General features: G+C 38.0%; 1 protein-coding gene across 3 annotated transcripts in view; it reads left to right on the top strand.

Moving 5' to 3' along the window:
* The window catches only part of LOC126162373 (DNA repair protein XRCC3-like), a 97,526-nt gene that overhangs the window by 48,566 nt on the left and 23,937 nt on the right, over positions 1-25,023 (top strand). For all 3 annotated transcript variants that reach the window (XM_049918831.1, XM_049918830.1, XM_049918829.1), the window contains one exon: positions 12,544-12,753. In XM_049918831.1, the coding sequence (XP_049774788.1) occupies positions 12,544-12,753 (210 nt within the window). The remainder of the gene's footprint in view (positions 1-12,543; positions 12,754-25,023) is intronic.

Below are 25,023 nucleotides of genomic sequence, written 5' to 3'. Positions count from 1 at the left end.
AAACTTAAAAATCAATTAAGTGTTCAACAAAGCATGTTCACGAAACCATTAAACAAAAGTGATACTGTCACTCTTGCTTCTTATCGGGTTTTGAATGTATTGGTGAAAAGGAAGAAACCCTTCGAAGATGTTGAATTCATAAAAGAAGCATTTCGAGAAGCTGCTGACAAGTTGTTTATTTCAAGAAATAGTTGCTGCCATTGAATCCCTTCAACTTTCATCAAGAACGGTCACAAGGAGAGTTGAAAATATGTCTAATGATGTTTTCTCTCAACTTAAAACAGATTTGGATGAGTGCTGTCATTTTTCAATGCAATTAGATTAGTCCATTGATGCAACAGATGCTGCTCAGTTTCAAGTTTTTGTAAGGATGGTTTTTAATAACTTTAGTGTCAAGGAAGAACTTTTGAAAGTAATTTCTTTAAAAGGCCATAAAAGAGGAGAAGATATATTTTTTGCCCTGAAGCAACTCATTCTACCGGAGAAAATACCTATCCACAATCTTGTAAGCATTACCACAGATGGAGCCCCAGCCTTGAGAGGTTCTAAAAGTGGTTTTATTGCTCTGTGTCAAAGAGATGAAAGTTTTCCACTGCTTTTAACTTATTACTGTATTTTATACCAGCAGTCTCTGTGTGGAAAGTTTTTAAATTTGAATGAAACTTTGAGCACTGTTGTAAAGATAGTCAAAAAAATTAGGTCTCACTCTCTTCAAAGACGACTTTTCAAAGATTTGGCGAATGAACTAGAACTACAGTATGGAGATTTACTGCTCTACACTGAAGTGCATTGGCTCAGCAAGGGAAAAGTGCTGCAACGTTTCCACAAGCTTTTACCGGCTATCAAATTGTTTGTGCAAGAACAAGATGAGAATAGTCTGTCAGCTTGTATTGAAGATCCTCTCTGGCTTTTTAAACTTCAAGGCAATGGCAAAAATATTGCTGATATGATATCTGAAGTAAATTCTTTTACCGAAAAATTGTTTTTTGGGAGTCCTGCCTTAAGAAGGGTGAATTAAGACATTTTCCAACTCTGAAGAGACAAATAGAAGAAAGTGAGATACCTTGCTATAGTGAATGTCATGCAATAATGATCTCCTATTTGAGGGATGATTTCAGTGATCGGTTTTCAGACTTCAAAAAGATTTCAGTGGTAACCCAGTTTGTATCTTTCCCTTGGGCTAACATTGAACTATTGAATATATATTGTTCCATTGAAAAAGTTTTTGACATAGATAGGGCAGCTCTTGAACTTGAAATAATATCATTAAAATGATTTGTTTCTAAAAAGTGTTGCAGAACCCAAAACCTTTTGGCCTCTAATTCCTCAGGAGAAATACCCTATCTTAGTTAATGTTGCTCTTAGAATAAAGGCCTTGTTTGCTTCTGCCTACCTGTGTGAATGACTGTTTTCAAATATGAACTTTAAACACAGAACAAGGTTGACTGATGAACATCTGGACTCGTGTATTCGACTAAGTGTAACAAGTTATACACCAAATATGAAGGACATTGTTGACAAAACAGTTACTCAGATTTCACATTAAATGTAAAATAATTCTTGTGTTATTAATGTAAGAATATACTTGAGAATATTATGAAATAAAATTTTTATGTTTCAAATAAATAGTGAAGATTTAAAACTTTTATTTTAAATAGTTGTTTTACAGTACTGGTATCCAAAAATTAAAAATGTAGCAATTGAATTTTTAAAAGTAGATCACTTTGATATGTTGGTACGGGATAGTTGGTCGTGAAGGCTTTGTGGTTGCCTACCCCTGTACTACAAAAATGAATAGAGTGGGGTAATATATGGTGTACATTCATGCTATACCTCTTACTGACTTCTTAATACAAATATAATAAATTATACAACATAAAAAGAATTTATATCTTTGCATACATCAGTGAGACATTCAAGCTAATAATCACATTGACGCAAGTAAAATCTTACTATTAAAAAGGTCACCGTGTATTTTACAATATATTATAAGAATTTGTATTCGCACAAGGACTACTGAGACTCCCTGAATAATTCTAATACTTGAAAATAAATATGGATATTTTGACACACAACATGACAATTTGTATTTAAGTTTACATGTAATGAGACATCACATTAATAAAACTATATAACCACGTGCTCATTAATATTGAAAAATCTCACCACTTGAGTAACACAATTTTTGCAACATGTATTTCTTCAATTTGCTCTGGAATTTCAAAGTTTCATGAACAAAGCTTTTGATGTCTGTTAGTAAAGTATAAACACTTGCTATGCCTTTCTGCAACAAAGATAAAGTTAGTTTGGTTGCTGTGCTACATGATATGCACTATTGATTTTGAAGAGAAAATGGTTTTATTAACAAAACATGTTGGGAGGAAAGATATATTTTGAAAACCTGTAGTTTCCAGAGCAGATTCCTGCAAGAGTGTCTTGGATGGACACTTCTTGTAATTCACATTCCTCTCTCCTGTGCAAAACATTTTTTATTTGCAGTGGCCTGTTACCGAAAGTTGACACCCTAAGACAATAATGTGTGAAAGTATCCAAAGTAAGTAGTTCAGACTGCATCCTTGTGTGTAGCTGAGGCAATTAAGTTACTTTGCCAGATCTGGAATATCACCAGACCAATATAATTTGCTGTCAGTGTGTACACCTAATAACTTGGAGGAGTTGACATCCTTTATTTTTTATTTATGCCAGCTTGTTCCTTGGTGTCACATGGTATTGTACATAATGTGTTTCAGTGATATTTGGAGTGAGTCCATTATAGTTGAACCAGTTTGAGGATATCGGCAAAGACATGTATAGCAGATGTTTCCAGATTTTTTATTGTGCTTTTTCATCAACTTGGAGAGACGTATCATTTGCATAGAGGGCAAACCAGAATGGTAGGTCTTTTATGAACATCAGAAGTAGCAAAGAGCTCAGTACTCAGCTTGATGGTACTACATTGTTTATTGTGCCTCACTCTAATGAAGCTGGACATCCATTATTATCAGTAATTGTCACTTGTTAAAACAATGAAAGTCATCTTTAATTAGAGAAATTTCATTCTGTACGTAGTCAAAAGCATTTGATAAGTTGCTTAGGATTCTGATTGGTGCAAGTTTATTGTTTAGAGAGCTAAGATTTTGATCAGTGAAGGTGAAAATAGCATTATCTTTTTGTAGACCTTGCCACAGACCAAACTAATATCAACTGAAAACTTCATGACTATTCAGGTAATCAACAGCTCTGAACCTCAGTTTCTCTGGAACTTTGGAAAATGTGTTAAATGAGAGATTCAGTGATAGTGTGAAACATCAGTTTTATCACCTTTGTTGAAGAGAGGTTTCACATACCCGTATTTTAATCTCTCTGGAAAAATACGTCGTCCTAGAGAGTTATGAAACTTGTGGGTTTGGACTGCACTTTTATACTCATAACAATGCTTAATCAACCTTGTAGAAATACTTCAACCCCGAAAGAACTTTTTGTTTCATATCTCTGGTTGTCTTCTTGACCCCATCATGAGTAATGGGGATTACATGCATCTGATCAGAAGCACCAGTGCCTTGCTCACAGAACCTTTATAGTCATCTCGTTTCTACAGCAGTTAACAATGGCTACTGAAGATATTAACAATGTAGGTAAAGATAGATTGCTACTTAGCATAAAGAAGCACCTTATGTTGCAAACAGGCACAAGTAAGAGACTTCACAAAGCCTTTGGCCACAGCCTTCATCAGTAAAAGAGAAACAGGGGAACACACACCATTCATACACAAAAGCAAGTACACCTCAAGCACACATGACTGCCAAGTCCGGCAGCTAAGGCCAGATTGATTGCATTTACATATAATCAATGTTTGTAGGTTAATAAATTTAAAGATTACCGAGACATAAGCTAGTGGAAAAAAAAAAAAAATTTATGTGACATACAGCTATGTCCAGCATAGTGAGACAGTACATCCCAGAAACAGTTAAAAGAAACTTTAAAAACAGGTGCAGCTGTGTGTGTGTCCTGTTGTAATGTTAGCAGCCAAATTGGCAACTGTTGTGAGAACCAAGAGGGTGTGCTTTGACTGCTGTGAAGGCCAGGCTGGGCCACACTAGCTCCATCAATAGGTGGTGGTACCCTTTGAGGTGGGGGGATTGACGAAGCTCTGAATGGGAGAAATCCAGAGCGCAGGTCAGCTAGCTGGAGGCTAGCCATGGCTGACTTGACTGAACAGAGAAAATATTGAATAATAGTAACAAAAAAAAGAAAAGAAAAAAAAGAAAAAAAAATCGCTGCTGTGGCAGTAACATGTCAAAATTTACGAGGAGGGTATCTGACATGTTAGTCACAGATTTTGATCTTTGCTAATATTGTATACCAAAAATAGAGAGGCAAATGTTTTTAACTTTTTGCTAGATGTTCCCTAGTTTTTGAAAAAGGAAAAAAAAAAGCAGGGAGTCAAAGAGTTAGTAATGTTTTTGTGTTTTCATGAAATAGTTTGGGCAGAGTGAGCTTGGTGGTCAAGGCATTAGACTGACAAACCGCTGGTCCATGTTCGATTATGGTCTACCCCATCCCCTGCTGCAGATTGTTTACCTATTGATATATAAAGGGTTGTTCACAAAATTTACTGTCATTTTCACACATACACTGTGCAAGCAGAATCACTGACGGATTTCTGCAGATGTGCTGAGATTGAGTACAGGATATTATTAGATTATAGTAACACTAGATGGTTAACATTAATACCTGCACTTTGAAGAATTCTTACACTTTTTGAAGGATTGAGGTCCTGTTTTCTTTGTAGGGAAAAATGTCCAGTGATAGTAAAAGCCTTTTTTGAAAATACGTTGGCGAAAGTTGTTCTTTTTCTCTGCAACCAAACCACAACTTTCCACCAGGCAATTCTCCAGGTAAAAAGTGGGCTTACAACAGATGTTGAAGTAGCCGTGGCTGTTTCCAAGATGAAAGAAATATGACTGAGAAAAGAACAACAGCTTTATCCCACATTTTAAAATGTGATTTCCACAAATTAGAAGGTGAAAGCGAGGTGAAAGTAGAGGATTTCCGAACAGTAGTGTATTCTTTCTATGGTTCATTTATTGAATACCTTACAGTCTGGACTGACAGAGTTGAAATGCATGAGAAATTTGTATCGATATTGCTTCACGATGCCCTGAAATGGAGTCATGTTGAAATAAAGTGATTAGATACATATCTGGTGAATCAACAAATATCAATGATAATGCCATTTTGTTTATGTTAAGCTACTGCAGACAGAATTGCTCAGTGGAATTATGAGGGAAGAGAGTTCATTTGAGATGGGTAGAAATGTTTTGGTATTTCACCTCTCAAAAGTTATTATTTAGCAACTCTTCTAAGGTGGTAGAAGTTTGATTATTGTTGCCAGATACTAATGCACTTGTCGAGAGAGTTTTCGTGAGCATGAACAAAATATGGACATCAGAAAAAATGCAACTGAGTATTGAAATGCTGAAATCATTGTTTCTTTCAAAAATAAATTTCAGATAAAGCTGCCTTGAGGTTTTCAGTTACTTGAAGCTGAATGAGAAAGTTCTGAAGAAAATTTATTCTTCTGAAAAAAATGTCCAATAACAAACAGTTTTATGATTTATGTAACATAACAATTTTGGCGTTTATATTTATAGTAACAGTAATGTTACACAAAATATTATTTTGTTTATTGTAATATCATTGCCTTTGCAATAATGAATACATCGAGAATCCTGATAGCTATATTTTGTTTGTTACTAATAAATACATGAATAAGGTTTTAGATTTTCTAATTGCATTAATATAAAAGCTTAAAAGTTAATGCTAATTTAAAAAAAAAATATGGCCACATTATTTAATGTCTAATATATAACCTTTAAAAATGAATGTCTCAGTAACAAATTAAGAGATTCTTACTAAAGAAGTGTCTGTGGTTAGGTCTCAGTGAGCACTATCTAACTGTTATAGTAGATTCTTTGTGAATATTGTGTATTTCAAATTACAGGCTGGAAACTCCATTCCAAGCATAAAAACTTGAATTGCCTCATAAATAAGATAGGGAATATTCAAAGTAGTGGCACCATTAATAATTAGATATTATTGGGGAAGTGTGAGGATATTTGGTTTTAGTTTTATATCTTTACTGATAGCATAACGATGCAGACTAGTGTCTACATGGAGAAAAACATTATTTGTGACCAAACCATTTAAGTTACATAAAAACTAGGATCAGCTTTAGAAAGCTGATGAAATCTATGTCGAGACTGATATAAGCTTATAAAATTTATGTCCAAACTGATATATAATACAGGTAATGCATAGGTTTAAGTATGTTTTCAAAAGTCGGAAGTGTTTGAATTTGACTCACATAAAGGCGAGGGTATAAATTAAACTGAGTCATTTTCACATGCAGAGGGGGGGGGGGGGGGGGTGAGACACTTTGCATTTGTCCGGTATGTGTTTGTTCAACATGTGTTTCTATAGTGAACACTGAAAGATTTTCAGCTTATGTGGATTTAGAAAATTTCACTTCAGATGAACTGGTTGCTTTGAAGATTTGTGATATTCAAATGTGTTGATCACAGATATTTAAAAATATTTTTGATGTGTGGCTTCTGAATATTTTGGGTTAAGGAACTTTAAACTAAACTTTAAAAGCTTTTCCGCAGTTTACTTAAAGAGTGATCTGCACTTAGAATTTCTTTATTTTATGTTTATGGAAATGTAACTTTAGACATGTGCTAAAGAATTTCAATTATTTTTCATGAATGTTCAGACGTTTGTCTGAACATGTGATCTTGTTCAATTTATTTAAACACTCACACAGATGGTTATTAGTTTAGTAACAAACAATTGGTAATTGTGAAAAAGTTATTATTTTGAATAAATTCAGTGCGTTAAAAAAATTCAATATGCTGTGAGTAGTGAACATTATTTCATAGCAAATTCTGGCCTGCATGTACTGAACTTGACAATTTATTTAGGGTTAATGTGACAGATGTGTTGGTTGGCCCCTGGACAGAAACGTAAAAATCCATCCACGCATTAAGGAAGTCCTATGAACAGTGTTTTTTCTTGATTTTTTAAAATATCTTAATTGTGCTTATACACATGGGAGTTCACAAGTCATTAATTGGTTAAAGCAACAGGGTTTAGCGTCTCCATTATCCATCTGATAAAATTAATTTAACTGCACTTTTGCATAAGGTGGTCACAACTGAGTCTGCAAGAGAACATTCTAAATTTCACTGTAACAATCCTAAAGTCACAACAGACACATGATTCTTAAATGAGGTTACACAGTGGAATAGTGGTACAGAATGCACATTTAACAAGGACAAGATGGGGAAATGCTACACCATGTTTTGGTGTACCTACGCTACAGTAGTCCAATAACAAAAACTACAGTGATCACATAATCCATATTTTTTGCCATGAGCAGTTCCAGTCCACTGTGAATAAACAGAGATTATCAATCTCAAGACTTAACGTATTTGTTTATTTAAACCATCCCTTTGCCTGCAAAGCTAGGTATTTGAAGCAGAGTAGTTTCAATGCTCTGCGTAGTTCTGTTTCATTACATAGCATTGACTTCTACAGGAAGTAAATTTAGGTGCTTCACTATAATGAAAATGATTGGTTAAACAAAATCAAAATTTCTCTTCAAATTACAAAATTTTATCAGAGAATGTAAGGTCAAGTATTTTACATTGTTTGATTATAAGTATATCTGGGTAAAGAGGTGTCGATTACACTATCATAAGATACTGGACTGAACCCACAAAAGCATTCCATATGTTATCGTGGATGATTGTTCTCAGTCTGTCCCTCATCAACCAGAAGAACTGATTACAGTGCAAAACGTAATAATTTTTGCTTATTGAAAAAAAGCATTGCACCTAACAACTAAAAGTCAACTGTTGGGGGGTAAACACAAGACAATGATTTAGTAGCTGCATTTGTGGTCAGTCACAAAAACATTTTTAATGATTGTGTTGAAAGTCATCCAATGCCACTTTCAGCAGTTATTTTTTCTATCTCATGGATTGTAGTCCATTTGGCAGCAGTAGCATGTTGAACTCAAACACGAGATAAATTGTTGCTTATCTGGAATAGGCAGCCGTGAGATCTTCAGGTCAGTACAAGTGTGTTTTGAAATGGAGGGTTCTCGGGCAATTGAAGTACTAAATTGTGTAATAGTACGTAAAAAGAAAACAGCAGATTGACAGAGGTAAAAACCAAGTAATCAAGCAAAATTGATTTGGCAAGAGTGATTGTCAGCAGCAGATTAAAGCATTCAGTATAATCCTTATGTTGGTCATCTGTGTCATTTGTAAGAGCAAACTTGAAGCATCAGTGAAAGCCTGGTTCACTAGCAGTTACGTTCCACCACGAGACAGTACATTTGCCAAAAAGTTATTAGACCAGTCAAAATCTAACACATTAATAAAGAAAAGCTTTAAGTTCGCTCTATGTATTTTTTTTTTAATAAAGTGTAGGTACATTTGAATATATGGATGTATGTTTTGTACAACTAGTATATCCCCTCACATGAACCAAGGACCTTGCCGTTGGTGGGGAGGCTTGTGTGCCTCAGCGATACAGATAACCATACTGTAGGTGCAACCACAATGGAGGGGTATCTGTTGAGTGGCCAGACAAATGTGTGGTTCCTGAAGAGGGGCAGCAGCCTTTTCAGTAGTTGTGGGGGCAACAGTCTGGATGATTGACTGATCTAACTTTGTAACATTAACCAAAGCAACCTTGCTGTGCTGGTTGTGTGCTGTGTTGGTACTGCGAACGGCTGAAAATAAGGGGAAACTACAGCCGTAATTTTTCCCAGGGGCATGCAGCTTTACTGTATGGTTAAATGATGATGGCGTCCTCTTGGGTAAAATATTCCAGAGGTGAAATAGTCCCCCGTTTGGATCTCTGGGTGAGGACTACTCAGGAGGACGTTGTTATCAGGAGAAATAAAACTGGTATTCTACATACTGGAGAGTGGAATGTCAGTTCCCTTAATCGGGCAGATAGGTTAGAAAATTTAAAAAGGGAAATGGATAGGTTAAAGCTAGATATAGTGGGAATTAGTGAAGTTCGGTGGCAGGAGGAACAAGACTTCTCGTCAGGTGAATACAGGGTTACAAATACAAAATCAAATAGGGATAATACAGGAGTAGGTTTAATAATGAATAAAAAATAGTGTAGGTAAGCTGCTACTAACAGCATAGTGAACGCATTATTGTAGCCAAGATAGACACGAAGGCCACGCCTACCACAGTAGAACAAGTTTATATGCCAACTAGCTCCACAGATGAGGAAGAGAGAGAAGAAATGTATAATGAGATAAAAGAAATTATTCAGATAGTGAAGGAAGACGAAAATTTAATAGTCATGGGTGACTGGAATTTGAATGTAGGAAAAGGAAGAGAAGGAAAAGTATTAGATGAAAATGGAATGGGGGTAAAGAATGAAAGAGGAAGCCACCTGGTAGAATTTTGTACAGAGCGTAACTTAATCATAGCTAACACTTGATTTAAGAATCATGAAAGGTTATTTACATGGAAGAAGCCTGGAGACACTGGAAGATTTCAGATAGATTATATAATGGTAAGACAGAAATTTAGGAACCAGGTTTTAAATTGTCAGACATTTCTAGGGGCAGATGTGGACTCTGACCACAATTTATTGGTTATGAACTGTAGATTAAAACTGAAGAAACTACAAAAAGGTTGTAATTTAAGGAGGTGGGACCTGCATAAACTGAAAGAGCCAGAGGTTGTAGAGAGTTTCAGAGAGAGCATTAGGCAACAATTGACAAGAACAGGAGAAATAAATACAGTAGAAGAAGAATGGGTAGTTCTGAGGGATGAAGTAGTGAAGGCAGCAGAGGATCAAGTAGGTAAAAAGACGAGGGCTAGTAGAAATCCTTGGGTAACAGAAGAAATATTGAATTTAATTGATGAAAGGAGAAAATATAAAAATGCAGTAAATGAAGCAGGCAAAAAATGAGATCGACAGGAAGTGCAGAATGGCTAAGCAGGGATGGCTAGAGGACAAATGTAAGGATGTAGAGGCTTATCTCACTAGGGGTAAGATAGATACTGCCTACAGGAAAATTAAAGAGACCTTTGGAGGAAAGAGAACCACTCGTACAGATATTAAGAGCTCAGATGAAAAACCAGTTCTAAACAAAGAAGGGAAAGCAGAAAGGTGGAAGCAGTATATAGAGGGTCTATACAAGGGCGATGTACTTGAGGGCAGTATTATGGAAACGTAAGAGGACGTAGGTGAAGATGAAATGGGAGATATGATACTGCATGAAGAATTTGACAGAGCACTGAAAGACCTAAGTTGAAACAAGGCCCTGGGAGTAGACGACATTCCAGTGGAGCTACTGATAGCCTTGGGAGAGCCAAGCATGAAAAAACTCTACCATCTGGTGAGCAAGATGTATGATACAGGTGAAATACCCTGAGATTTCAAGAAGAATATAATAATTCCAATCCCAAAGAAAGCATCAGTTGAATAAGTAACCACTGCAAAAGAACTTAACACTAATTCTGTACAGATAACTGAAAAAACTGGTAGAAGCCTACCTTGGGGAAGATCAGTTTGGATTCCGTAGAAATGTCTGAACACATGAGGCATTACTGACCCTACGACTTATCTTAGAAGATAGATAGATTAAGGAAAGGAAAACTTACGTTCCTAGCATTTGTAGACTTAGAGAAAGCTTTTGACAATGTTGACTGGAATACTCTCTTTCAAATTCTGAAGGTGGCAGGGGTCAAAAACAGAGAGCAAAAGGCTATTCACAATTTGTACAGGTACCAGAAGGCAGTTATAAAGAGTTCAGGGGGATGAAAGGGAAGCAGTGGTTGGGGAAGGGAGTGAGACAGGGTTGTAGCCTACCCCCAATGTTATTCAGTCTGTGTCTTGAGCAAACATTAAAGGAAGCAAAAGAAATATTTGAAGTATGAATTAAGATCCATGGAGAAGAAACAAAAACTGAGGTTTGCCGATGACATTTTAATTCTGGCAGAGACGGCAAAGGACCTGGAAGAGTATTGAACGGAATGGTCAGTGTCTTGAAAGGAGGATATAAAATGAACATCAACAAAAGCAAACGAGGATAATGGAATGTAGTAAGATTAAATCAGGTGATGCTGAGGGAATTAGGAAATGAGACACTTAAAGTAGTAGACGAGTTTTACTCTTTTGGGAGCAAAATAACTGATGATGGTCGAAATAGAGAGGATATAAAATGTAGACTGGCAATGGCAAGAAAAGCGTTTCTGAAGAAGAGAAATTTATTAACATCGAGTATAGATTTAAGTGTCAGGAATCCTTTTCTAAAAGTATTTGTATGGAGTGTAGCCATGTATGGATGTGAAACATGGACAATAAGTAGTTTAGACAAGAAGAGAATAGAAGTTTTCGAAATGGGGTGCTATAGAAGAATGCTGAAGATTAGATGGATAGATCATGTAACTAATGAGGAGGTACTGAATAGAATTTGGAGAAGAGGACTTTGTGGCACAACTTGACTAGAAGAAGGGATCTGTTGGTAGGACGTGTTCTGAGGCATCAGGGGATCACCAAGTTAGTATTGGAGGGCAGGGTGGTGTGTAAAAATCGTAGAGGGAGACCAAGAGATGAAAATACTAAGCAGATTCAGAAGGATGTAGGGTGCAGTAGTTACTTGGAGATGAAGAAGCTTGCATAGGATAGAGTAGCATGGAGAGTTGCATCAAACCAGTCTTCGGACTAAGGACCACAACAACAACAACAACAACAACAACAACAACAACTAGTATATATGAGAAGACATGGGAATGCAATTTCTATAAGAATGAAATAACACAAATATGAGAAGAAATATGATTACAGGCCCATAATTAGATGTGTGATCATTGTGAATGGTCTACTGGCTTCACATCTGTGTGTTTTGGGTTCAGTGACATTATTCTTGAACTCTTAATCAATATTTTGACATTTCTTATAAAAAAATATTTAACTCATGAACTGTCATGCTGGCCCAGCTAAAATATGTCTTCTAAGTGAATCCCAGATACGTTAAATTACATGAATGTTCAAAGAACACACTAACCTCACCTTATCTAATTGCCCACTAACTTTGCTCTGAACAGTTGAGTGTAAAAGCGGCGAAACCATCAGTAGCACCTGGATATGATACAATGACAGGGTTGAGGGTCCTGCACCTCTACTTTCAAGCTATTGAAGGAACAGTCCACACAATTTGTAGGCACATAAGTCTGTCAACGTCAATTTCTGTTACACTGTAAAGCTTCCATCACGTTATCAAGATGTTTTCTATTCAAATATGGTAATGATTTGCATTCCATACCTTTTCAAATGTAATTTTTTGAATGATTGTTCCATTATATTGCTTGTCAGATCTAACAAAACGTTAGGCATTGCTATAGACTTATTGAAAAACAAAAAAGTAACATTTACACGTTAAAAAAGTATATTCTGTGTTCATAAGTTCTTTGATGAATTCTTTCTGTTTCCATACAGGAGGTTTTAAAGCAATGTGTTGCTACTCGTCTACCCCGTTTACTGTCAGAGCGTAATGTGAAGCTTATTGTAGTTGACTCAATTGCTGGTGTTTTCCGCAATTACGAACATGGAGATGCCTTGAGCAGAGCAAAAGACCTTCGAAATGTGGGTGGTAAACTTCATGCACTTGCAGAACAATACAAAGCAGCAGTTGTTTGTGTTAATCAGGTACGTAGGCTAAGTAATAGTTATGTCAAATTGTATTACATTTTTATTGTTCCTTTAGCGTACTAAAGCAGCTTTTGGATAATTTCCGTGCCTGCATGTTTAAAATAACAAATATCACACTTTGTACACTTAAATATTTATGTAGTACACTTCATACACTTAAATATTCTTAATTGAAGTAAAAGCAGTTATGCTATAATTATAACTTCAAAGGCTTTGACATCAGTAATTTTATGTTTTTTGGAAAGTTTGGTATAAAGTTTAACTTAATGTGGAAAGTACTGTTGAGATAGTGTGAGGTTTTTCGTTGTTTTATTTGTAAAAATTTCAACAAAAAACATTTGATTAATAGGAAAAATCTCGTACTAGCTTGACGCATAAATGAACAAGCATACATGGTTGTGTGTTTGTATAAAGTTTAGTAGGAAGGTCATTTTGAAACTTATAACTATTTTCATTATCTACAGAGATTTGTTACAGAACGATTTCTGTTGTGATTGTTCTGTTTATTTGTCTGAAGTATTCTTTATGGGCTTCATGTGGCGATGACAGTTGTAGTGCTGTGATTGATGTCATCACCAGCGCAGCAGAGAGACTGTTGTGTCATAAGTGGCTCCAAGGAATATCAAAGACTTGAAAATGACATATTTCGATAATGTCAATATATAACAATATTGTGAAAAGGAAAAGTATGAGCCATGCGGTAAGGAGTTGGGAGCAGCGGTTGTGTAGGGATGGACGAATATATTGTGTAGGTTCAGTGGATGGCAGAATACGACTGTGGGAGAGGTGGGAAGGATAGCGACAAGACATTTCTCATTTCAGGGCCCAAAGAGAGGTAGTGAAACCCTTGCGGAGCATGTTATTCAGTTGCTCCAGTCCTGGGTGGTACTAGGTTATGAGGGGAATGCTCCTCTGTGGCCGGACAGTGGGACTTTGTGAAGTGGTGGGAGACTGGAAAGATAAGGCACGGGAGATTTGTTTTTGTACAATGTTGGGAGGATAATTATGGTCAGTGAAGGCTTCAGTGAGACACTCAGCATATTTCGAGATGGACTTCTCGTCACTGCAGATGTGACAACCACAGGTGGCTAGGCTGTATGGAAGAGACTACTTGGTATGGAATGGAATGGAATGGGTGGCAGCTGTTGAAGTGGAGATATTGCTGGTGATTAGTATGTTTGATATGGTCAGGGGTACTGATGTAGCCACCTTTGAGGTGGAGGTCAACATCTATGAAGGTGGTTTGTTGGGATGACTAGGACCAGGGGAAGCAAATGGGGGAGAAGTTGTTGAGGTTGGAGGAATGTGGATAGGGTGTCCTCACCCTCGATATATACGAGGTGTGGCTAGAAAAAAACTGGTCTAGTACTGGTGAAACAATAAAACGAATGCAATAAGGCTGAAAGTCGCGTGGCCTGTCACGTGACTCTCGCTCCGCCTACTGCTCGAGTTTCATCTGCCTCCTGCACTCAGTCTGCCCGTGGCGTCTGTTTTAAGTAGTTGACGTTTTGTCTGTGCGTCGGAAAATGTTGAGTGTACAGAAAGAACAGCGTGTTAACATCAAATTTTGTTTCAAACTAGGAAAATCTGCAAGTGAAACGTTTGTTATGTTACAACAAGTGTACGGCGAAGATTGTTTATCGCGAACACAAGTGTTTGAGTGATTTAAACGATTTAAAGATGGCCGCGAAGACACCAGTGATGACACTCGCACTGGCAGACCATTGTCAGCAAAAACTGATGCAAACATTGAAAAAATCGGTAAACTTGTTCGACAAGATCGCCGTTTAACAATCAGAGCAGTGTCTGAGTTAACAGGAGTTGACAAGGAAAGTGTTAGGCAGATTCTTCATGAAAGTTTCAACATGAACAAAGTGTGTTCAAAAATGGTTCCAAAGTGTCTCGCAATTGAACAGAAGGAACGCCGAAGAATGATTTGTTCTGACATCCTGGAAAACATTGAAAGTGATCCCACCTTCTTACAAAATGTTATTACTTGCAATGAATCGTGGTTTTTTACTTACGATCCCGAAACTAAACGCCAATCGATGCATTAAGCACGAATGTCAAAATCGAAATTCAAGGCAATGATGATTTTTTTTTTGACATGAAAGGGATTGTGCACATTGATTGGGTACCAGAGGGACAAACAGTGAATCAGCATTACTACATTAGCATCCTGGCTACCCTACGTGAGCGAGTACGGAGAAAACGGAACGATTTGTGGAGAAAAAAGTCATGGATCCTTCACCAAGACAATGCCCCAGCTCACAGTGCGTTGTCAGTGAAGACGTTTTTGGCAAAACACAACATTCCCATCTTAGATCATCCACCCTTCTCACCTGATTTGGCCCCCTGTGACTTTTTTCTTTTCCCTAAAGTCAAGTCAGCTTTGAAAGGAACTAGATTTGAGACTGTTGAAGCAGTAAAAGAAAAAGCGGCGGAAGTAATGTATGGACTTACCGAAAATGATCTGCATCATTGCTATGAACACTGGAAAATTCGTATGGAGCAGTCTAGAGACCGAGGAAGAGAGTACATTGAAGGAGATAACATGAAATTGTAAATAATTGTAAATAAATGTTTTTTCCAGCATCAGTCCGGTTTTTTTCTAGCCGCACCTTGTATTCATATGTTTTTAGTCTTTTTGAAATGGCGTTTTGTTTAGTTTGTTGAATGTCAGTCTGAACTGGATGTCAGTCTACCATAAAGACAAATGCTAATGTCAATGTATAATAAATTCCATGGCTAATTACAAATTGTCAGAATACCGATTTTGTAGATGTTGGAGTTGAATCAAGATTTAAGATTGTTTCATCTAGTTGGAAGTTTGACAACTGCTACAAGCAGATGTGTACTTTAATAGTAACACAGATATTTACTGAATTCCTGCAACCCATGAAACGAACCTGGAAGGAAAGAATAAGAAGACTGATATGACTGTAGATCGCTATCAAGAATTAACATAAAAGAATATATGACACTGTTTAAATGAAAAAAGAAAACCAAATTCAACAGTGACAGATTTAATAAGAAGTACCCAAGAGAAGTAATTGTACAAAGCTAAAACATCAAACGACAGTGCATAAAAGATCAAGAAAAGTGACAAACTACATCCATAGAAGAACTATACAGAAAATTGGATATTTTCAATTTATTTGGAAGTTTAATCCAGAATAAATCCTGTTTTGGCAACATAATCAACGTAGCTTGGCTTGTTAAATAAACAGAGAAATTACTACGAAATAGCATTATACGACAAGTGCTTAATAATCAAAATTACAGAGATAAGCATGACCAAGACCATTCATAAACAATTGAAGTGGTTCAGTTAGAAATTTATAAAGCTTTATCCATTGCAACCAAGAAAAACTTGTGCTATGTTTACAAAGGCATGCACACACAAATCATCCACCAACAACGCTTTGAAGCAGCTGAACCAGGCAGGGCAGCTGACATGTCGAGCAGAGCAACACAGGATGGCAGTTGCCTGTGGAGTTGCAGTTTGCCAATTCAGCATGAGACAGCTCTAGCAACACCCAGTAGTGGCAATAACAGCTCTCACAGCCACTGAGAACATGACCTGACAGTTACAACCCATGCCAGATAGACCTGACGGATTTTTTAAGTGAAGTGTTGCGATTTTAGTATCATACAACATGATGCATTTATTTAGCTTCAGGGATCATGACAATAGTCAGACAGCTGTGAGCTGTGTTTATTAGTATATTTGTTTATCTTTCAGTTTTTAACACTGAAATAAGTAAATTTCAGACCACGAACAGGACTTTCCAAGAGAGTGGGTGACCACAGAAGGTTTCATGCAGATGGTCTTTGAACAGCTTGTGCATATGAATCACAGATTCACACAGATAGATATGTACACAGTAGAACAGTTCATAATATGAGTTAACTTCCATGGTAAACAATCACTGTAAAGAAACTTGTAAAGAAACAGAGATTACTCCATAATAGATGTAAAACAAAACATAGGGCTGTAGATAGAAAGATGCTGAGTGAAATGCATTTGGCTGTCAAGAGAGCAGTGAATGATGCTTTCAGTGACTACTGTAGCAGAATATTGTCAAATTACATTTCACAAAATCCAAAGAAATTTTGGTCATATGTAAATGCTGTTAGCGGCCCCAGAGTTAGTGTTCAGTCTCTACCAAACAAGACAGGAACTGGAATTGAGAGTAGCAAAGCAAAAGCTGAAATGCTTATCTCTGTTTTCAAATGTTCCTTTATAAAGGAAAATCCTGGATGAAAGAAATAAGTTTTAGTGTCAGTGGTGGTGAGACACAGCTGATATTGTTAAAATTGAACAAAGCTCCAGGCCATACTGAAATTCCTGTCAGATTCTATACTGAGGTTGTGCTTGTGTTGCCCACCTTCTTCTAACTATAATCAGTTGCAGACCTCTTGAACAAAAGACCGTGCCCTGTTCTTGGAAAAAGGCACAGGTCATACCCCTCTACGAGAAGGGTAGTAAAAGTGATCCACAAAACTATCGTCCAATATACTTGACATCAATTTGTTGTACAATCTTACAACATATTCTGAGCTCAAACATAATGAGATATCTTGAACCGAATGTCCTCCTCAATGCTAACCAGTATGGTTTTCGAAAACATAGATCATGTGAAACCCAATTTGCACTTTTCTCACAAGACTGAAAATTTTCAATCAAGGCAACCCGGTAGATGCAGTGTTTCTTGATTTCCAAAAAGCATTTGACTCAGTATCACACCTACACTTATTATCATAAGCACAATCACATGGGAAGTGAAATATGTGACTGGATTGAGGACATTTTGTTAGGGAGGACACACCATGTTATCTTGGATGGAGAGTCATCGCCAGATATAGAAGTAACTTCAGATGTCCCCCAGAGAAGTTTGTTGGGATCATTGCTGTTCATGTTGTATATTAATTACCTTGCACACAATATTAATAGTAAAATCAGGCTTTTTGCAGATGATGCAGTTATCTATAATGAAGTACTGTCTGAGAGAAGCTGCATAAATACTCTTGTCAGATCTTGATAAGATTTCGACATGGGGCAGAGATTGGCAACTTTCTCTAAATGTTCAGAAATGTAAAATTTTGCATTTCACAAAACAAACAAATTTAGTATCCTCTGACTATAATATCAGTGAGTCATTGCTGTAATCGGCCCACTCATACAAATACCTGAGTGTAACACTTTGTAGGGGTGTGAAATGGAATGATCACATACATTTGGTCATGGGTAAAGACTTTGGTTTATTGGTAGAATGCTGGGAAAATGCAATCTATCTACAAAAGAGATTGCATACAAATCAACCATACGACCAGTTATAGAATATTGCTCAAGTGTGTGGGACCCGTACCAGATCAGACTAACAGGAAATATTGAACGTATACAGAGAAGGGCAACACAAATAGTCACAGGTTTGTTTAATCTGTGGGAGAGTATCACAGAGATATTGAAGGAACTGAACTGGCAGACTCCTGAAGACCTGAGAATGTTTATAAGCAAAGTTTCAAGTACCAGCTTTAAATGATTACTCTAGTGATATAGTACAACCCCTGCGCATTGCTCACATACGGATTGTGAGGGTGAGATTAGACTACTTACTGCATGCACAGAGGCATTCAAACAGTCACTCTTCCTGTGCTCCATATGTAAATGGAACAGGAAGAAACCCTAATAACTGGTACAATAGGACATACCACTGCATGCATTTCATGGCAGTTTGCAGATTGTAGATGTAGACGTAGACGTAGATGTAGATGTAGATATATAGTGGGTTTTCACAACTTGATAACAAATTAATGCAAATCAATAACAAATTTACAGATCAGATTGACTGACATAGATGTTAAACTTAATTACTATACTGCCCAGATTAAGAGAACAGTGGATAGATTACAAACACCATTAAACTGAGGATCGATTTGATCATGTTTCAGAAATAGATAATCAATTATAAATCATAGACAATAAGCTGTACGGTAAACTTTGACATAAAAGTCTGGTCAGTGGTTAGCTGACATCAAGTCTGAGTCTGCACTAATTGTGAAAAGGGACAAATAGCATGGCCACACTATGATAATGTGAATCTAGCTATCTGCACAATCTGGCAACACTGTAGGCTGTGGCAGCTCCTGGGGAAGCCTTGTCTTCTGGTCACGTTATGCTATGTCTACACCTGTGGTCTAGTGGTGAAAAGCACATCATCTGAATGCAATGTCTCGCAGTCACAACCACAAGTGCCTAAATTTTTGTAGCACATTTCATCTGAATGTCGAAGTTCTGAATGTAATGGTAGAAAAGCTACCATGTATTTAACTTTTTGAGACACCAGACGTAACAGTTTTGTCCAGTAACAATTCTTGGCAGAGTGTCCGCCTTTGAACACCACGTGTGCCAGACCTCTCCAGGACCAACTTGCTGGCACCCGGCAGTGGCTGCCAAGGTTGACCTGTAAATCTTTGCCCTGTGTCAAGAGTGTCAAATACCACTCATTGCTTTGGAGAGTATGAAATACTTAACTGTTCTTGAGTGATGCTCCACAAAAAATGTCCACGAGTTACATTTCATGCTCGATAGCAATGGAGGCAGATGACCTATTTTTATATGATGAGCATTGCATTACACTAGTGTGGAAGACACAAATATGGCTCAAAATTAATTTTATAGTTTTTAATCCACTCAGAATACCTCACAAGTTGCTTAATGCCATTATTAATGCTTTATATCTCGTTTCTTTTTCTTTAAGAGGTGATTCTTCATGCAATTTTCCATCAGGAATTCGTATGTTTTAGTCAAACCACAGTGACTAGCTGTTAGTTGATTTCTTACAGCAAATAAATGTGGTGATGTGTGTGAATACCTAGCAGAGCATGCTCCATAGCAATGCAGGCACACAACACATATTGAGCTCCACTTATGGATTCTGAAGAACTTAATGCTGATCGAAAGAGATATTTAAGATATCAAATTAAATTTAAACTAACGCGATTGCCTATACCTAATGGAAGGAAGTTGCTAACACTGGTGCCATCAAGTGTCTACAGGGGTGCCTAATTGATATTGTGCAGATTTAGTGCAGAGGTACTATATTCGCTTCATAACTATTCCCCCGACATATGGGTCCTATGTGACAAACAAAACACAAATTTGTGTTGTTGACAGTCGAGTGGGAGTTCTTCAGATAAGTTTGTATAGTGAAGAAGTTTGGTACTCACAGAGCAGACATTTGTGACCACTGACACAGCTTAATGAGTTGAGCTTATGAGAAGACATAATGTGTATAGGTTTTCTTCACACTTTGTTAAAGAATTTCTCTTAACAATTTGCAAATTTGCAGCTCTGTTAAATAAAATGGAAAATAGGAACCTAGAGTGCAGTGGTCTGCACCACAGCTAGAACTAAGGACTCACACCACCCTTGCATCACAAGACATGTGGAACCACTGAGCTAACGAGACACTGCTGAGAGCTAGTATCTCTCTCATCACAATATTGGTTGGTGGGCATCGAAATGCAATGTTAAATGTAGGAAGAATTGTTACTTTTGTTACTTATGTGAAGTATGGCATCCCTGGAGTCCAAAAATTGCATTGGCTTCCTCATTATCCCATTTTACATGAGGAATATGTAGCATAACTCATTGAAGTGCAGAGGGAACACCGAGTGAATTAAGCAGAACAATTCAGGATCACATGCAGAAGTAAATGCACTATCAGAGCACTGCCAAATATTTGGAACCGTGTTGCCAAGTCTTAACTGTGCTATGGGCTGCTGTATAATGAAAAACTCTCCGTGCTCATCTTACATGGGCTCTTAGAGGGGGGCATGAGTGTATTTTGTTTTCGTGCAACATTATCTCCTGATATTTTGTAACATATACAGGGTGTTACAAAAAGGTTCGGCCAAACTTTCAGGAAAAATTCCTCACACACAAATAAAGAAAAGATGTTATGTGGACATGTGTCCGGAAACCCTTAATTTCCATGTTAGAGATCATTTTAGTTTCGTCAGTATGTACTGTACTTCCTCGATTCACCGCCAGTTGGCCCAATTGAAGGAAGGTAATGTTGACTTTGGTGCTTGTGTTGACATGCGACTCATTGCTCTACAGTACTAGCATCAAGCACATCAGTACGTAGCATCAACAGGTTAGTGTTCATCACGAACGTGGTTTTGCAGTCAGTGCAATGTTTACAAATGCGGAGTTGGCAGATGCCCATTTGATGTATGGATTAGCACGGGGCAATAGCCGTGGCACGGTACGTTTGTATCGAGACAGATTTCCAGATCGAAGGTGTCCCGACAGGAAGAAGTTCGAAGCAATTGATCGGTGTCTTAGGGAGCACGGAACATTCCAGCTTATGACTCGCGACTGGGGATGACCTAGAATGACGAGGACACCTGCAATGGACGAGGCAATTCTTCGTGCAGTTGACGATAACCCTAATGTCAGCGTCAGAGAAGTTGCTGCTGTACAAGGTAACGTTGACCACGTTACTGTATGGAGAGTGCTAGGGGAGAACCAGTTGTTTCCGTACCATGTACAGCATGTGCAGGCACTATCAGCAGCTGATTGGCCTCCACGGGTTCACTTCTGCGAATGGTTCATCCAACAATGTGTCAATCCTCATTTCAGTGCAAATGTTCTCTTTACGGATGAGGCTTCATTCCAACGTGATCAAATTGTAAATTTTCACAGTCAACATGTGAAATATAGAGGTATATAATTTTCCATCACGATTGCAATTTCCTCAGAATACAAATGAATAACTAATTTTGATAGCTTGCGCAAAAACTTATTTCAGTGGAAAATTTCATAAGTGGCACAAGTATGTAGAAGTATGTTGGTGGGGATGAAAGGAAAAAGAAAGTTAACTAATTATTCAGTGCTACACAGTAATCAATTCATTTGAGGATTCAGAAGAGAAGAAAATGAAAACTGCATTCATTAAGACAGAAACTAAACAGTAAATGTGAGCAATGTGCCATTCTGCACCTTCACATGTTTTCCACCTTGAGATCTACCCATATAACACATAATAACTAGCCTGTTCATTGCTTTTGTAATGCTCCCTTCTTGTTTGGTCCCTAAATGATGAAAATAATTCAAATCCATGTCACTGATGGTTTTTTCAAATCTTTCTAGTGACATTTTTGTGTGTTGTTGCTTGGTGCTCGTAAAGCAGACTTTTATGCCTGCTACCACAAAGTATAGGATTGAGGCTGCCAGAAGGCATATGAATTGTGTGATCAAAATTAATGTCACAAGTGAAACGCGCACTTGATTACCCATAATTTCCGTAGTAACTGTGTAAATAAAAGCAAGAAGAAACATGAATTTATCCATTGGCATAACTCACTCAAACAGCTGCAGAACAAAATTATCAACAATGGTCTTCCATTTACAGTTGTTACACCATAGTCAGCAGCTGAGTCAGTGGTAACAATCGTTGTGGTCACAAATTCTTAGCTATCTATAGCAGTAACAGACTGCATACTACATATTAGATTGTTGAATAAATTTGTCTGTTGTCATGGTGTTAAATCAACAAAAAATTTTGCAGAGTTCTGCCTGTGTCATCATTTTCACATTGTCCTGTGTTAGTGAGCTTTTCCTATTACCCTGGAAATGAGACACCAAGGCAAGTGTGTGTATTCTGTGTGGCAAAACATCCCACATTCCATTCTTCCAGATTCAGTGGACATGTACATCGGTACCAAACAGGTATAGGAAAGCTCTTCTGAGTGAATGAGTAACAATAATAATGGTAACAGTAACAAACTAATAATTAATGAATTGTTGCATTTTCAAGAGGGTTGACAATTAAAAATAAAATTGGCTGATAGTCCATTTGGTGCAGTGCAAAGCTTTTCTTAGCATTTTGTTACTGAATTTCAGTCTGGCTATTTGCACAAAAAAAGGAAAGGACTGAAGCAAAACACATCAGTAGTCCAACAAGATCAGAATCAGCAACTGCCCTACCTTATACCATAACATTTTGCTCTCTGCCATTGATCTCGTTGTAGTTAATGCAGACAGTCCTCAACATTAAATACAAAACCAATTGAAATTTAAGCATGAAATTTAAGCTGCCTAGGGTTGAAAAAATTCAATTCATGATCTCGATATCATAAACATGATGACTATTTAGATAACTTCATCAGTATGAAAAGAGAATATTGTGGGAACTTAGCAACATCATTCAGCACCAATCCTGAAAGTAAGTGAATGATCATGAGGTGCCAAACATCATCAGCAATATTGCCAAGTCTCAACTGCACTAGCAATATGAAGAACTTAATGCACATCTCGCAATTTTCTCTCTGCTATCCATAGCTTGCTCCAGACATTCCTCAGTGGTGTTCCTCTTCTAGATGCTGATCTAAGGGAAGGGTTCAAACCAACAGCAGATCGCACCATTGATAAACACAAATGAGATGCTCGCTTATCCTGTTTGTCTTGCAGTGAAAGCTTCTTTTAACAAAACTAAAAATGTGTGCACCATGGCCATGTCTAAAATGTCAGGAAACAGTAAGATACTACACATTGTTGATCTTAAATGGATTGTATCAATGTTCGGTCTTACACTTTATTTGTTCCATTTTAATGACAATATTATCAAAAGGATAGATGGCTACTCACCATATAATGGAGATGATAAGTTGCAGAAAGGCACAACAAAAAGACATCTAAACAAGTATGCTTCTGGCCAAAAGGCCTCCTCCTGAAATAGACACCCCCTCCCCTCTCTCTCTCTCTCTCTCACACACACACACACACACACACACACACACACACACACTCTTCTTCTTAGTGTCACAACTCTCACACACGTGACCACTGTCTCTGGCCACAAAGTTCAGACTGCGAGCAACAGAGCATGATGGGAGAAACAATATGTGTGGTGAGGGTAAGGAGGTCAGTGGGGCAGAGAGGGGGATGGATAACAGGGTAGGGGAACAGAAAAGGGATGCCTGTGGGAACATACAGGGACATGATGGGGAGAGGGTAGGACCGCTAGCTGCATACAGGAGGGAGTGTAAAAGGAGATAAGTGAAAAGACTTTAGGTATGATGATGGAATAGAAGGCTGTGTAGTGCTGGTGTGGGGACGGGGAAGGAGATAGCTGGGTGAAGGACAGTGACTAATGTTCAGGCCAGTGGGGTTATGGGAACATAGGATATATTGCAGGGAGACTTACCTCTTGGGCAATTCAGGAAAGCTGGTTTTGGCAGGAAGGATCGACATGGCACATCAACACATTGAATTGAAGAATGTTGTACTGAACAGCAGGCTCAGCAACTGGATGGTCCAGCTGTTTCATGGCCACAGTTTGTCTGTGGTCATTCGTGTGGTCAGACAGTTTGTTGGTTGTCGTGCCCAAATGGATCACAGCACAGTGGCTGCAGCTTAGCTTATAGATCATATGACTGGTTTCACAGGTAGCCCTGCCTTTGATGGAATAGATGATGCCTGTGACTTGACTGGAGTAGATGGTGGTGGCACGGTGTAGGGGACAGGTCTTACATGTAGATCTACTATGGGGAATGAGCCATGAGGCAAGAGGTTGGGAGCAGGGGTGGAGTAGAAATGGAAGAGGATTTTGGCAGGTTCAGTGGGTGGCGAAATACCACTGTGGGAGAGATGGGAAAGATAGTGGGCAGGACATTTCTCACTTCAAGGCATGACGAGAGGTACTCGAAACCCTGGTGCAGAATGTGACACAGTTGCTACAGTACTGGGTGTCATTGAGTCACAAGGGGAATTTCCCTTTGTGGTCAGATGGTGTGGCTAAGTGGTGGTGGTAGGTGACTGTTGAGAGAAGGCAGAGGAGATCTGTTTCTGTACAAGGTTGGGAGAGTAATTTCAGTCTGTGAAGGCCTCAGTGAGATCCTTGCTTTGTTTTGAGAGTGACTACTCATCACTAAAGATTCAATGCCCTTTGGTGGCTAGGCTATATGGAAGGGCCTTTTTTGTATGAAATGCTTGGCAGCTGTTGAGGTGGAGATATTACTTGTGGTTGGCAAGTTTGATATGGACAGAGCTATTGATGTAGCCATCTTTGAGGTGGAGGTCAACATTGAGGAAGGCGGCCTGTTGGGTTGTGGAGGGCCAGGTGAAGCAAATGGGGGAGAAAGTGTTGAGGTTTTGGAGGAATATGGATAGTGTCCCCACCTCTACATCTTCATTTATACTCTGCAAGCCACCATGAGGTGCATGGCAGAGTGTACATCCCATTGTACCTGTTA

Source organism: Schistocerca cancellata, chromosome 2 (assembly GCF_023864275.1).
Source record: "Schistocerca cancellata isolate TAMUIC-IGC-003103 chromosome 2, iqSchCanc2.1, whole genome shotgun sequence".
Lineage (NCBI taxonomy): Eukaryota > Metazoa > Arthropoda > Insecta > Orthoptera > Acrididae > Schistocerca > Schistocerca cancellata.
The sequence above is the reverse complement of the archived record's forward strand: the minus strand, read 5'-3'. Positions and strand labels throughout refer to the sequence as shown.